At 41.1% G+C, this 13599-nt stretch overlaps 1 protein-coding gene across 9 annotated transcripts in view; it reads right to left on the bottom strand.

Moving 5' to 3' along the window:
• LOC121533770 (arf-GAP with coiled-coil, ANK repeat and PH domain-containing protein 2) overlaps positions 1–11995 on the bottom strand; it is a 120425-nt gene extending 108430 nt beyond the window's left edge. For all 9 annotated transcript variants that reach the window (XM_041839995.2, XM_041840004.2, XM_041839994.2 and 6 more), the window contains exon 1: positions 11603–11995. In XM_041839995.2, the coding sequence (XP_041695929.1) occupies positions 11603–11655 (53 nt within the window). In that variant the 5' untranslated portion in view covers positions 11656–11995. The remainder of the gene's footprint in view (positions 1–11602) is intronic.
• Between the last annotated feature and the right edge of the window lie 1604 nt (positions 11996–13599).

Genomic DNA, 13599 nt, shown 5'->3' with positions numbered 1-13599 from the left:
GGCTGGGAAGACTGAATCTGCAATAGGTAAGCAGCTTGGTTTGAAGAAATCAACTGTGGGAGCAATTATTAGGAAATGGAAGACATACAAGACCACTGATAATCTCCCTCGATCTGGGGCTCCACGCAAGATCTCACCCCGTGGGGTCAAAATGATCACAAGAACGGTGTTGTGTCATATGGTCAGATGAAACCAAAATAGAATTTTTGGGTAAAAACTCAACTCGTCGTGTTTGGAGGACGAAGAATGCTGAGTTGCATCCAAAGAACACCATAACAACTGTGAAGCATGGGGGTGGAAACATCATGCTTTGGGGCTGTTTTTCTGCAAAGGGACCAGGACGACTGATCCGTGTAAAGGAAGAATGAATGGGGCCATGTATCGTGAGATTTTGAGTGAAAACCTCCTTCCATCAGCAAGGGCATTGAAGATGAAACGTGGCTGGGTCTTTCAGCATGACAATGATCCCAAACACACCGCCCGGGCAACGAAGGAGTGGCTTCGTAAGAAGCATTTCAAGGTCCTGGAGTGGCCTAGCCAGTCTCCAGATCTCAACCCCATAGAAAATCTTTGGAGGGAGTTGAAAGTCAGTGTTGCCCAGCGACAGCCCTAAAACATCACTGCTCTAGAGGAGATCTGCATGGAGAAACGGGCCAAAATACCAGCAACAGTGTGTGAAAACCTTGTGAAGACTTACAGAAAACGTTTGACCTGTGTCATTGCCAACAAAGGGTATATAACTAAGTATTGAGAAACTTTTGTTATTGACCAAATACTTATTTTCCACCATAATTTGCAAATAAATTCATAAAAAATCCTACAATGTGATTTTCTGGATTTTTTTTTCTCATTTTGTCTGTCATAGTTGACGTGTACCTATGATGAAAATTACAGGCCTCTCTCATCTTTTTAAGTGGGAGAACTTGCACAATTGGTGGCTGACTAAATACTTTTTTCCCCCACTGTATATATATATTAAATCCTGACCATTTGGAACAATGTAAACAACACTAAATAAAGTATAGGCGTACCAGTCTGTTGTAAAAAAAAAAAAAAAATCTGCCTTTATTACAGCAAAGACTAAAAACAGTCGCAATGCAATTCCCAAAATGAAACTGTTTATTTATTGTTTAAGCAAACTATTCAAGGCTCGCTTTATTTTAATTTAAAAACTAAAATGCTTGATTGCATTTCAAATCATGAATGACTTGTATACTGTGTGATAACATGAACGAATGAATGATTGATACACTATAGAAGTATTGAAATATAGGCCTAAGTAAGTTACTATTATTATTATTAATATAATTTTTCCGACAATTTGGAAGAGTGTTAACACTAAATAAATTATAAATAATACCAGAGGCTGTTCTAACTAAAAAAAGTGTAAAGCCTTTATTACAGCAAAGCAAAGATTAAAAACAGCCGAATTTGTAAAATTATTTACTTGACATGTCGTTGCGTGAGGCTTGGTGCTAACGGAATCAGTAGGCTATTAAATAAACACTCAAACAGGCAACAGAAGCAGGATCTGTCTTATTTCTGTAGATATATTGATGATTTATAAAGCCAGGCACGTTTAACAGTTAGGCTATTGATTATAGGCCTAATTAAGTTCAGGTTTCCTCTTTCCTCACTTTTCTTAAGACAATAAGGCAAGGGCTGTTTTCTCATCTCCACATTCTGCTGCTGCCTCCGCGCCATTGTTCTCAACACCAATATGCTGGCTAACTTTGCTATTATGCACATTTTATTTTATTTTACCTTTATTTAACCAGGTAAGCCAGTTGAGAACAAGTTCTCATTTACAACTGCGACCTGGCCAAGATAAAGCAAAGCAGTGTGATAAAAACAACAACAGAGTTACATATGGGATAAACAAAACGTACAGTCAATAACACAATAGAAAATCTATATACAGTGTGTGCAAATGTAGTAAGTTATGGAGGTAAGGCAATAAATAGGCCATAGTGCAAAATAAGTACAATTGAGTATTAACACTGGAATGATAGATGTGCAGAAGATGATGTGCAAATAGAGATACTGGGGTGCAAATGAGCAAAATAAATAACAATATGGGGATGAGGTAGTTGGGTGGGCTAATTACAGATGGGCTGTGTACAGGTGCAGTGATCGGTAAGCTGCTCTGACAACTGATGCTTAAAGTTAGTGAGGGAGATAAGTGTCTCCAGCTTCAGAGATTTTTGCAGTTCGTTCGAGTCATTGGCAGCAGAGAACTGGATGGAATGGCGGCCAAAGGAGGTGTTGGCTTTGGGGATGACCAGTGAGATATACCTGCTGGAGCGCATACTACGGGTGGGTGTTGCTATGGTGACCATTGAGCTAAGATAAGGCGGGGATTTGCCTCGCAGTGATTTATATATGACCTGGAGCCAGTGGGTTTGGTGACGAATATGTAGTGAGGGCCAGCCAACGAGAGCGTACAGGTCACAATGGTGGGTAGTATATGGGGCTTTGGTGACAAAACGGATGGCACTGTGACAGACTACATCCAATTTGCTGAGTAGATTGTTGGAGGCTATTTTGTAAATGACATCGCCGAAGTCAAGGATCGGTAGGATAGTCCGTTTTACGAGGGCATGTTTGGCAGCATGAGTGAAGGAGGCTTTGTTGCGAAATAGGAAGCTGATTCTAGATTTAACTTTGGATTGGAGATGCTTAATGTGAGTCTGGAAGGAGAGTTTACGGTCTAACCAGACACCTAGGTATTTGTAGTAGACATATTCTAAGTCTGACCCGTCGAGAGTAGTGATTCTAGTCGGGCGGGCGGGTGCAAGCAGCATGCATTTAGTTTTACTAGCGTTTAAGAGCAGTTGGAGGCTACGGAAGGAGTGCTGTATGGCACTGAAGCTCGTTTGGAGGTTTGTTAACACAGTGTCCAATGAAGGGCCAGATGTATACAAAATGGTGTCGTCTGTGTAGAGGTGGATCTGAGAGTCACCAGCAGCAAGAGCGACATCATTGATATACACAGAGAATAGAGTCGGCCCGAGAATTGAACCCTGTGGCACCCCCATAGAGACTGCCAGAGGTCCAGACAACAGGCCCTCCGATTTGACACATTGAACTCTATCTGAGAAGTAGTTGGTGAACCAGGCGAGGCAGTCATTTGAGAAACCAAGGCTATTTAGTCTGCCAATAAGAATGCGGTGATTGAGTCGAAAGCCTTGGCCAGGTCGATGAAGACGGCTGCACAGTACTGTCTTTTATCAATCGCGGTTATAATATTGTTTAGGACCTTGAGCATGGCTGAGGTGCACCCATGACCAGCTCGGAAACCAGATTGCATAGTGGAGAAGGTACGGTGGGATTCGAAATGGTCGGTGATCTGTTTGTTAACTTGGCTTTCAAATACTTTCGAAAGGAAGGGCAGGATGGATAAGGGTCTGTAGCAACATGGTCTAGGAAAAGGCACCAATTCAACAGCGCACTGAAGTGTTTCTGAACCGTGGACAGCAACCGCTATCCAACGAGGGAGAAAGCGCATGTTATAAAATAATATTATTTGTATTAGTGTTGCACCATTGTTATTATGTAATATAACCATATACAATTTCAGTAGCACATGTCTTAGACTGATGGACTGTGCCACCCCCACGGCCTCCACAATGGATCAGTCCACTCAGCGCGAAGTGTCTTGTACACAATTATATTTGTTATATATATTTTTTTGCTACTGCTCGACTAAAGAAATCTCGGGTCGACCAACAGCCTATCGACCAAACAATCAACCAGTCGACTAAATGGGGTCAGCCCTAGTGTGATTCAGTTACAGTAACTAGGGAGCCAGTTCAAGAGCGAAACACAATGCGTAGGTTAGTGCTTCACAATGGACCATAATAAATGTGTAAAGCGCATTTCCCACGTTCAAAGGTAGAAAACAAAACAAAATTCTGCAACAATACAAAAAAACTATCACAATACATCAAACCAATACCCACTAATACAAAATACTTTAAGCAGAACAAACATTCAAAGCTAGCTTGAATAGTCTACCATGTCCTCTGACCCCACCCAGAACTCTCTGATGAGGATTCCCACGATTCCACCTCTTGTAATAGTGTAATAGGCTGACAGACAACAATGTCTCAAGTGATCTTCTCATCTGTAGGCTATATCCAGAGGCGCACCCAAAAGTCAGTCATTTCCACATAAAACTCCTCCTTTATGACACCCTTTTTAATGAGGATAGTGAAAGATTTATAAGCTACTGTACCCAGTCGTGTCGCTGCTCATTAGTCTTATTGAAAAACATGTGTGTGTTCATTGCTAATGCTAATAGTATCCCGTAAAGTCATGAGGGAATCGTAGATTAGGCTGAGGCTATATCGGGCGTGCAAATGAGATCACCTGAAGGGAGCCAAAGACGTTCTTGTTGACAACCACCACTTGACTTCTGTGAGAAACGGACTGAAAGGCTAACTAAAGTTAGTCCAGTTACTGGCCCACCATTAACGTTATGAACTGAGGTTAAAGTATCTGGCGCTGTCCTCTGCATTATCAAGGATAGTGATGAGGTGCCAGCTGTGGGGTCGTCAATGAGGCAGAACAAATTGCTACCACTATCGAGCTGCCTATGACATCATGTAAATGGCAGTCTGCCAAGCTTGGTTTCTGAATGACTTTCAATTACACTGCATGTTAACAGGGTAAAGAGGAGAGTGAACATTAAAGGACAATCCAAAATTGCTAAATGTAAGACAACTTCCTCAAGTGCTGGATATAGGCTGTAATGAATGTGTTGAAAACTGTGTGCAAAACCAAACTGTCACAAAAATTATCTAAAATTCTCAACCATTTTTACTGTGCTTTTTATTTATTTAAAGTCTAGGCCTAACTTTCATTGCCACTGTACTGTGGATGAAGGGGGACAACTTTAATAATGACTTTTGTAGGAAATTTCCGTTGTGTTTAGCCTAATCTGTAAAGCAGATAAGAACCAAATTCCACAATTCAGAGAAAATATGACTTAAGATAGGCCTACTCTTCAGGGAATTTCAAGTTGCATATTTGAAGAGGAGCCAGTATAACTGTACTGAAAAGCTTTCAGTGAGCAATAGGCTGCTAGAGTTAATATTTCAGCAATCTTATAGCTTAATGCAAATTAGGTCTACAGAATAAGCAGAATTTGCATCCGAGTCCCAAACCAGTCATATAAAACAGGTTTTAGGGCTACATGATAACTTTTGCTACATCTAAAAAGAGACCCTTAGAAAGAGGGAATGTGGGGTGTAGCCTACCCACTTGGGAAAAAAACATCCCACATTTGGGGACTCCATATTCACTGGCACAGAGTTGAAAGCACACACACACACAAATGGAAACAGATCAGATGTCAAGAGACAGAGTTATTCCTTGCTGGTCTGCATCCCTGTTTTCGTCCATTACTCTCCAGCTCTCTCCGTGTCCTCTTCTCTGCCAAATCAAACACGATGGAAAAATGAGAGTGAAACAATGGTGGTCAAAGTGGAAATAATGTCTGTTGTTTAAGGATCTTTGGTAAATCCTGAATCACAATGAACCCCAGCGGTGCTGAGGGTAAGGCTAATGGAAGCGATAACCCTCAGTAGAAACCTGGGCAGCCGTTCGGCTATTGGTCTAACTTTGTCAGTGGGCGTCTGACGGAAGCTTCGCAACCACAACCAGCTGCTGGAGGTGGAAAGAGAATCACTGTAGGTAATGATTGTTTGTGGGTCGGTGAGGGTGTGTAGGCATCATTCACAGCTGATTCACATAGTCATTATAATACATAGCCTAATTTGCCTAAGAGAAAGATAGGGCAGGGATTTTGAATCACAAGTCTTGTGAAGGAGCCAAACAGTGCCAATCAGAGTTTGTGCCAGTCATCGTTTCACGCTCAGCTGATTGGAAGGCTTTAGTTCATCCCATAAGCTGATCCTTGAGGAAATAATTATCATAAAAAAGCCTCTTTCCACGTTTGCTGCAAACAACTTTCTAACATCTGCTCCTCATTTTGTAAGAATAATGTTCAGCGCAGAGGGAGGGAGAGGGGACAGAGGGGAGGTGTGGCCCTTTCTCAAAGCTTGGAAAGCCCAAGCTTTACTGAATAGGACGAAATAACACTTAATTTGAGCAAGGTTTACTTTAGGCAGTAGGGCAAAAGAGTATGCATTGGAAAAAAGCAAGAACTTAGACGACATCAGGTGTCAATCCTTTGATGGCTGCAGGGCAGGCAAGGCACACTCGTACATCTCCTTCAAAGCAAGCACAGGGCATTAGCCTATATTAGAGCGCTATCAATTGTCAACTGCCTATATTTTTCAAGACAATGAGGTCAATGACAACACTGTTGAAAACCTAGACCCAAGCTGCAATGTTAGCTAAAACTTGCTACTTTATGGTGACCAGTTGAGGCATCTCTCTGGATGTTTATCTTGATATTGCCTTGTTGGCACTTGGCATGACAACATCCTATCCCATGACCCAAGTCAAAGAAAATAAGGGCTTGTGATATTGAGGTGACAATGCAAGTACAACTGGGAGTTGACCCTGGCAGTGGAAATGAATAGGACAATAATTTTCACTTACTTAGCTAGCCCTACGAAGCTTGCCGTCACGTATACAGTTAATAACAGTAAGTACAGTTATCTTAACAGTAGGCCATTACATAGAAGCGTGCGAGATTAGTAATCAGCCAATGATTGTACTGGTTTTAGCAGCACGTGTCCCGCGTTGGACGGTATCCATAATCGGTAGACTGTTCTGATGGAAAGGCAGTGCCCAAGAACGTATTCAATCCAATTGTTTGATGCTACCACACCCCTCCAAATCAAAACCAAACATGGATGTCAATGTTTGCGCAAACACGCTCAGTTAGTGTTATCCGGAATCCTTCGGAGATCCCTACCCTAAAATCTACCCTTATCCTAACCATAACCATTTTAAATTTCAACTTTAATGGGTCAGGGACGTCCCAAGGACCGCGGATAGCAAGGACCACACACTCTCCGTTATGCTTCCCTTCTGCAGCAGCATGTTGTCCAATTGACCAGTCGTCACTAGTTACCACAGCCACAAAGTCATAAACCCAGCCTATTTCTACCATTTAAAATGTGATTTTAAACCTAACCTTAACCACACTGCTAACCTTAAATTAAGATCAAAATGCAAAAAAAAATTACATTAATTTTTACGATATAGCCAATTTTGCTTTTGTGTTTGTGCCATCTAGTGGAATCCCAATTGACCCTTCGCTAAGCCCCACCCCAGAATTTTGGGCAACCAATTGCAGCGCTCCAATGGATAGCAAAATGTATGTTAGCTAGCTAAGTTAGCATTATTATGAATACAACTCCCATCTGCTGTTAACATCAGGAAATGAATGAGAGCAATAGTTAGTTCCAAAGGTGGTTAGGCCTATAGTAGGCTGGACAATAGAACGAGTCAAAATTCACCCAAGGCTGAAAAACGGCCAAAGAACGTTGGCTGAGCTGGAACACTAGCGCGAGGCCATAGCAAATTAATTGAAACGAACCTTCGCAGAGTGATGCCTAGAATTCAATTTCCCCTAAATGGCACAAAGAAAATCTATCCCTTTTTATTTTACCACTACAATCTATTCTTAGGACGAAACTGCAAAATAACAAAGTGTAGAAAGTAAACATCCACACCTCGATGGTGTCAACTGTGCTTATGTCTGCGTAATGAGGAAGTAGGGAAAAAATGTAAACTACTATTTCTGGTCTAGTAATCGATGACAACCAAGCTCGCTGCCCAGACTTACATAATTACAAAGAGGAGATTCTCCTGATTAAAATGGTGTCCAACTTGAAAAAATCTAAATATACACATTGCGAGATATTTGGCGAAATAGACCGGCATGTCTCTCCATAGGAAAACAATGGGCGGAGCTCAGGGTTCCAAGGGCAAAAAGTATTTTGGGGCTAGCCTTTGATGACAACCGAGCTCGCTGCCCAGACTTACATCATTACAAAGAGGAGATTCTTCTGATTAAAATGGTGTCCAACTTGAAAAAAATCTATATATACACACACACTGTGAGATATTTGGCGAAATAGACAGACATGTCCGTGTAGAATTTCCCCATAGGGAAACAATGGGGCATCCTCAGAGTTCCAACAGTAATGTGCAATTTCTGAAATATGAAAGGCTAGCGTTTGATGACAGCAGCGCTCGCTGCCCAACCTTACATCACTACAAAGAAGAGATTCTCCTGATTAAAATGGAGTCCGACTTGAAAAAATCTAAATACTGTAATTTTCGGATTATAAGCCGCACCTTTTTTCCCATTTTTCGACCCTGCGGTTTATATAACGGTGCGGCTAATCTATGGATTTTTACAGCTAACGGCCACTAGAAGACCTCCTAAATCTATGGATTTTACAGGTTACAGTCCACCAACTTTAACTCTATGGGCTCTATGACCGGTCCGCGCCCCCCACCTTTAAGCGGCGGGCTCCAGCAGGAAAAGCTGGAGGCCGGAAAAGAGTGAGACAGGTAGCGCGCAAAAGTAAAAGTGGAACCGAGAGTGCTACGAGAGACAGAACGAGAGACAGAACGAGAGCAAGACAGACAGACATTACGAGAGCGAGACAGTTTGTCTCTTTCCCGACAATCCCCTCTGTGCACGAACCCTTACATATGGTAATTAAACATTAAAACACCTGCGGCTTATAGTCCAGTGCGGCTTATATATGTACACATCATTCAATATCATTCAATTTAGCTGCTGCGGCTTATACACCGGTGCGCCTTATAGTGCGGAAAATATGGTATACACATTGTGAGATATTTGGCGAAATAGATAGTCATACCCCTATTTCCCCTTTTTAGGGGGTAAAATGAGATAAGGATTTGTGTCTCCAAATACTAGACTATACTGGTTCTTTGTGATCTGTGAACCATCCTTGGACGTAGGAATGGTGTCTAGGGGAGCTGGCTCTTCTCACTATGACAGGTTGTTATGATAAACGTATGCCTGGAAACAGGGATGCGCTAAGAGGCGGGGAACAGCCAGTGCGCCAACGGATAGGCTGAGTAAGTCTAAACCACACTCAAGTCTCTACTCTGATTGGCCAGCAGAGAGGTGGGAAACGCTCTCTCTGTCAGAGTATTTGAGGAAGAACCTGGAACAATGGATTTAGTTCTCTGAAGTGCCCTATAGGACACAATGGGATAACCTCAGAGTTACAGGAGTAACACATTATTTTTGGGAAGTTTGAACTACCAGCAATTGATTACAGCATACTATGCTACCCACATTTACATCATTAGAAAGAATAGATTATCCTGAATGAAATTGTGTAGAACTTCAAAACACATCAATTTAGTTATTTGGCGAAATACAGACATTGCCACTGTGTTGGGGAAATAGGGATGTCTAAAAAGCGCAGTCTTTTATTTAACCAGCTTACTATTTATCTGCTACCATTTGCCTTTTTTGTGTTCTACATTTTGTGGTTTGAACTAGCAAAAACTTCACTTTTCATTATTCACAGGTCTAATTCTCTGATAGCATGGCATGGCAGACAGCACACTTCTGAAAAAGCCGGCAGGTCTCATTGACAACAATAGCGACATTGTGACGCAGAACTGGGAATAGAACCAGGGGCGCAACTTTCACTGGGGATGGGACGGGGGGACATGTCCCCCCCACATTCTGAAATGGCATTTTTGTCAGTTTTATAATTGGAATGTGATACAAAATGAGGCAACGGTGTGCTTTAGGACCATGCGGACGCCTCCGAGCTGTCGGGTAGGCTGTTTGGAGTGTTTATCTGACAAATAAATAATTAATAATAATAATTTATGTCCCCTCCACTTCTAAAACCAAAGTTTTAAAACCCTGAATAGAAAGTTTGGAAGGCCAGTTGGTGCCACGGTGCTCAATATAACTAATAGGAGCTGGCAGAGTGAAAAATGCCCTAAAATAAGGCCTGTTTTTTCGTGATTACTTCAAAACTACGGCAAGCAGCTGGGACATATGGTAATATTATTAAACTGGGCTCCATGGCGGATGCAATTAACTAGTTATTTTTTTTAAAGCATTCTTAAAAATGTAATGTGTCCAGCCTACCTATAGCTTTGACTGCTGACAGTGAATGCAGAGCCATTCAGAAGCTACACTACAAAAAATAATTACCAGGTTCCTGTGAAACAATTGTAATGACAGTTCACCACAACATATCCAAGAGTTTCCTGATTAGCAAGGGGTAGTCTGTGTTTAATTTCATTGTGTATTAGAAACACTGTTTGATATCAGCTGTCTCCTGATGGCAGGACATTCCTGGTTTCAGACCAATGTCTGCAGCATGCATTCAGCCTTCACCACAGTCTCTGTGCCAGCCTGCTGCTGGCCTACCAGGGCCTGTTTGGTTACTTCACCTCTGTCAGCAAGGACCTGCCCTCCTCACACTGCATGGAGCTAGGTAGGCCTACACTACTCCACACCATGGTAACACAGGCTCTCAGACACTAGAAACAGTCAAACTCACACACCTGTCACATAGGCCTCCTGTAGCTCAGTTGGTAGAGCATGGCGCTTGCAACGCCAGGGTTGTGGGTTCGATTCCCACGGGGGGCCAGTATGAAAAATGTATGCACTCACTAACTGTAAGTTGCTCTGGATAAGAGTGTCTGCTAAATGACTAAAATGTAAATGTAAAATTGTAAGGGGATTTCGCTACTGGTTGAATGGGGAATTGGGCTTCCCCGGAAAATGTTGTCCAAGGTTGCAACAGTAACCAAGGGGGGCGGGGCTTAGCGAAGGGTCAATTGCGAGGCTGATTAGCATGAAACGCCTCCTGCAAAAGTATACTGGAATTCTAAACGTATTAACAAAGTTAATTTGAAAGTGGTATGGAACTGAAACAGAAAGTATTGTCACTAACAAAGTCTGTGAAGTATGTTTTATTATTCACTTAATTTATCCAGTTAACCAGGTACTGTCAAGATTTTAAATTGATATTGATGCAAAGTGTGTGCTGTCAAATTGAAAATAAAACTATAAGTAATTTATTGTATTTGCACTAAGATTTATTTGACAGATCTTGCGACAGCATTATTTTTTTTTTATTAATACCGCACATAGAACAGATCTACCACCTCTTAGACTTGCTTTCAATGAGAATGCCAGATCTATAACTCTGATTTTTGTATGAATGTGGTCGGGTTGCCCAAAAAGTTACTTATTGCAGCTTTAAAAAGACTGCATACATTTGAAAGTGGTCCTCCAAAGCTCATCCTAAATGCCTATGAAGCCTTAGCAAGCTATGCATTTTGGTTTAAATGTGTATACCCCTGTGTATAAACTTTTCTTTTTTGTATAGGGTGTAAAACATAATACCAGGTGTGCGCGACATGCGAGACAATATGGAATCCATGTTTGTTTAAGATTGAGGTGGTAGCATCAAACAATTGCACTTAATACTTTCTTGGGCACTGCTCGGCGACGCAAACGTCGACGATCTTTCCATTAGAATTGTCTAATGATTATGGATGTCGTTTTGGACGCGGGACACAAGTCCTAGCAGGTACCGTCATAAGACCATGACTTATCGTGTAGGAGGGAACAAAGAAGAGGAGAGGTCACTTAGCCTACCTGAATCTTGGGGAGTCTTTGAGACATTCCTCGAATTCCACCGTTATCTTCATCTTCTTTAACAAGTAAAAATAGGGGATTAAAAGCAGTTGCCCCTTGCCCTGTACTTGGCTACCCGCTGCTAGCTAGCTGGGCTATCAATCCGCAAGACCTCGGCCAGCTAGCCTGGCTGTATGGCTGGCTAGCTAATAATAGGCTCCCGACAATGTAACCATAAACAAGTAAAATAAATATTTAAATAAAATACAAAAAAATTGAAGAATTTTGTCAAATTCAATATGAAGAAGAAAAAAAAAAACAGGTCACTAGCTAGGTGATAGCAGCCAGTGGGAGGAGGCTTTTCTTTCACACAAACACTAAAGTGAATCGACATATAATATAATCGTGTCAAGAAAAGCGCTACTTCTTCCTGATCCATGAAAAACGCACGTGAGTGATACTTGAAACAACCAATAAGAACGTTCTCTTCAGGACTAGAGGCTGGACTTCGTTTTTTCCCTTTTTCCAAGTATCCTACCGTACCTTATTGACAACTTGATTTAGCCAATATGGAAAATGTAACAAATAGTGATGAGGATTAGTAGTATATACACATAGTAGTGCATATTTAGCTTTCAATGAAATATGTATTCTACCCATAATTTACGTATCTGCCAATATATTATAATAATACAAAGGACAAACTACAGAATATGAAGCCACAGAACTAGAAACCTTTACACTCAGCAGTTCCCCTTATATCATTAGTAAACATGAAAGTCTGAGATGTATTATAGACTACTGCCTCCTAGTGGCCACATATAAGTACTGAGATCTTATGCAAAGTTACCTGGCTCAAAAAAAGTAAATAATAAATGAAGGGCCACATAGTTCCACATAAAACAAGACAAAAAAGCAAATGGATCCATGAACAGCATATTTTAATTACGGGAGACAAAAATAAACACATTCTTATGATTAAAAACATGCACATTTAAAATACAAAAATAAATGAAAAATTATAATGTGAGACAGAATCTTAGTCCACTCTCCCTAGTAAAGAAAGAAAACATGGTAAAAATTCAGCAAAACAACAAATAGGCAGGGGAATCCAAGCAGTTGAACTGCACAGGTATTCATTTAGACACATTTTTATTTTTATTTAACTAGTAGGCAAGTCAGTTAAGAACAAATTCTTATTTACAATGACGGCCTACCCCGGCCAAACCCGGACGACGCTGGGCCAATTGTGCGCCGCCCTATGGCACTACCAATCACGGCCGGATTGTGATACAGCCTGGAATCGAACTAGGGTCTGTAGTGACGCCTCTAGCACTGAGATGCAGTGCCTTAGACCGCTGCGCCACTCAGGAGCAAGACATCGACCAGCTAGCCTGTACATAAATACACTATATAGGCACATTTGCCTTGTATAACCACCAAGGGTTCATGTCATAAAAGTTGATTCACAGCTCATCCTTTTGTCTTAAGTCCAGATTTTTTTTTACAAAAAGCTATTCATAAGTTCAAATAATTACTCTTAACGTGTTGAATTAACTTGTTGTTTTTTGTCAATAAGCCTTCCCTTAATATTCAAGTGTAAAAAAAAAAAAAGTGAGAACAGTCATACAGTGTATCAAATCAGTATTTCCTGTGGGTCTTGTATTTTCCAAAAGGATCCAGTACTGAGCTTTTGGGATTGTAAGGGCAGAATCCAATGGATAGCCTATTATGGCCATTCAGACAGGTGAAGCGATAGGGTTCGACAGTCTAGTTCTGAGAAGAAAAAATGAAACCATCTCTACATGTCCTGATAAAACAATTCCTTTTTTCTTATGTCCCCATTCTAGAAAGAGAAACTTAAAGTTACCATGGGAGGACAGTGGTTCTCAAAAGTTCACATGTAGATCAAGGTGCTATGATTCAAATATCATAGAATAAATTAATAATACATAATAGCTGTCTTGGTTGCCCAGATATCACTCCTTTTGTCAGCGAGGTAGCTAGCCGATTACAAA

The sequence above is a fragment of the Coregonus clupeaformis genome, chromosome 20 (assembly GCF_020615455.1).
Source record: "Coregonus clupeaformis isolate EN_2021a chromosome 20, ASM2061545v1, whole genome shotgun sequence".
Taxonomy (NCBI): Eukaryota; Metazoa; Chordata; class Actinopteri; order Salmoniformes; family Salmonidae; genus Coregonus; species Coregonus clupeaformis.
Note: the sequence above shows the minus strand (reverse complement) of the source record. Positions and strands in the feature narration are given on the sequence as shown.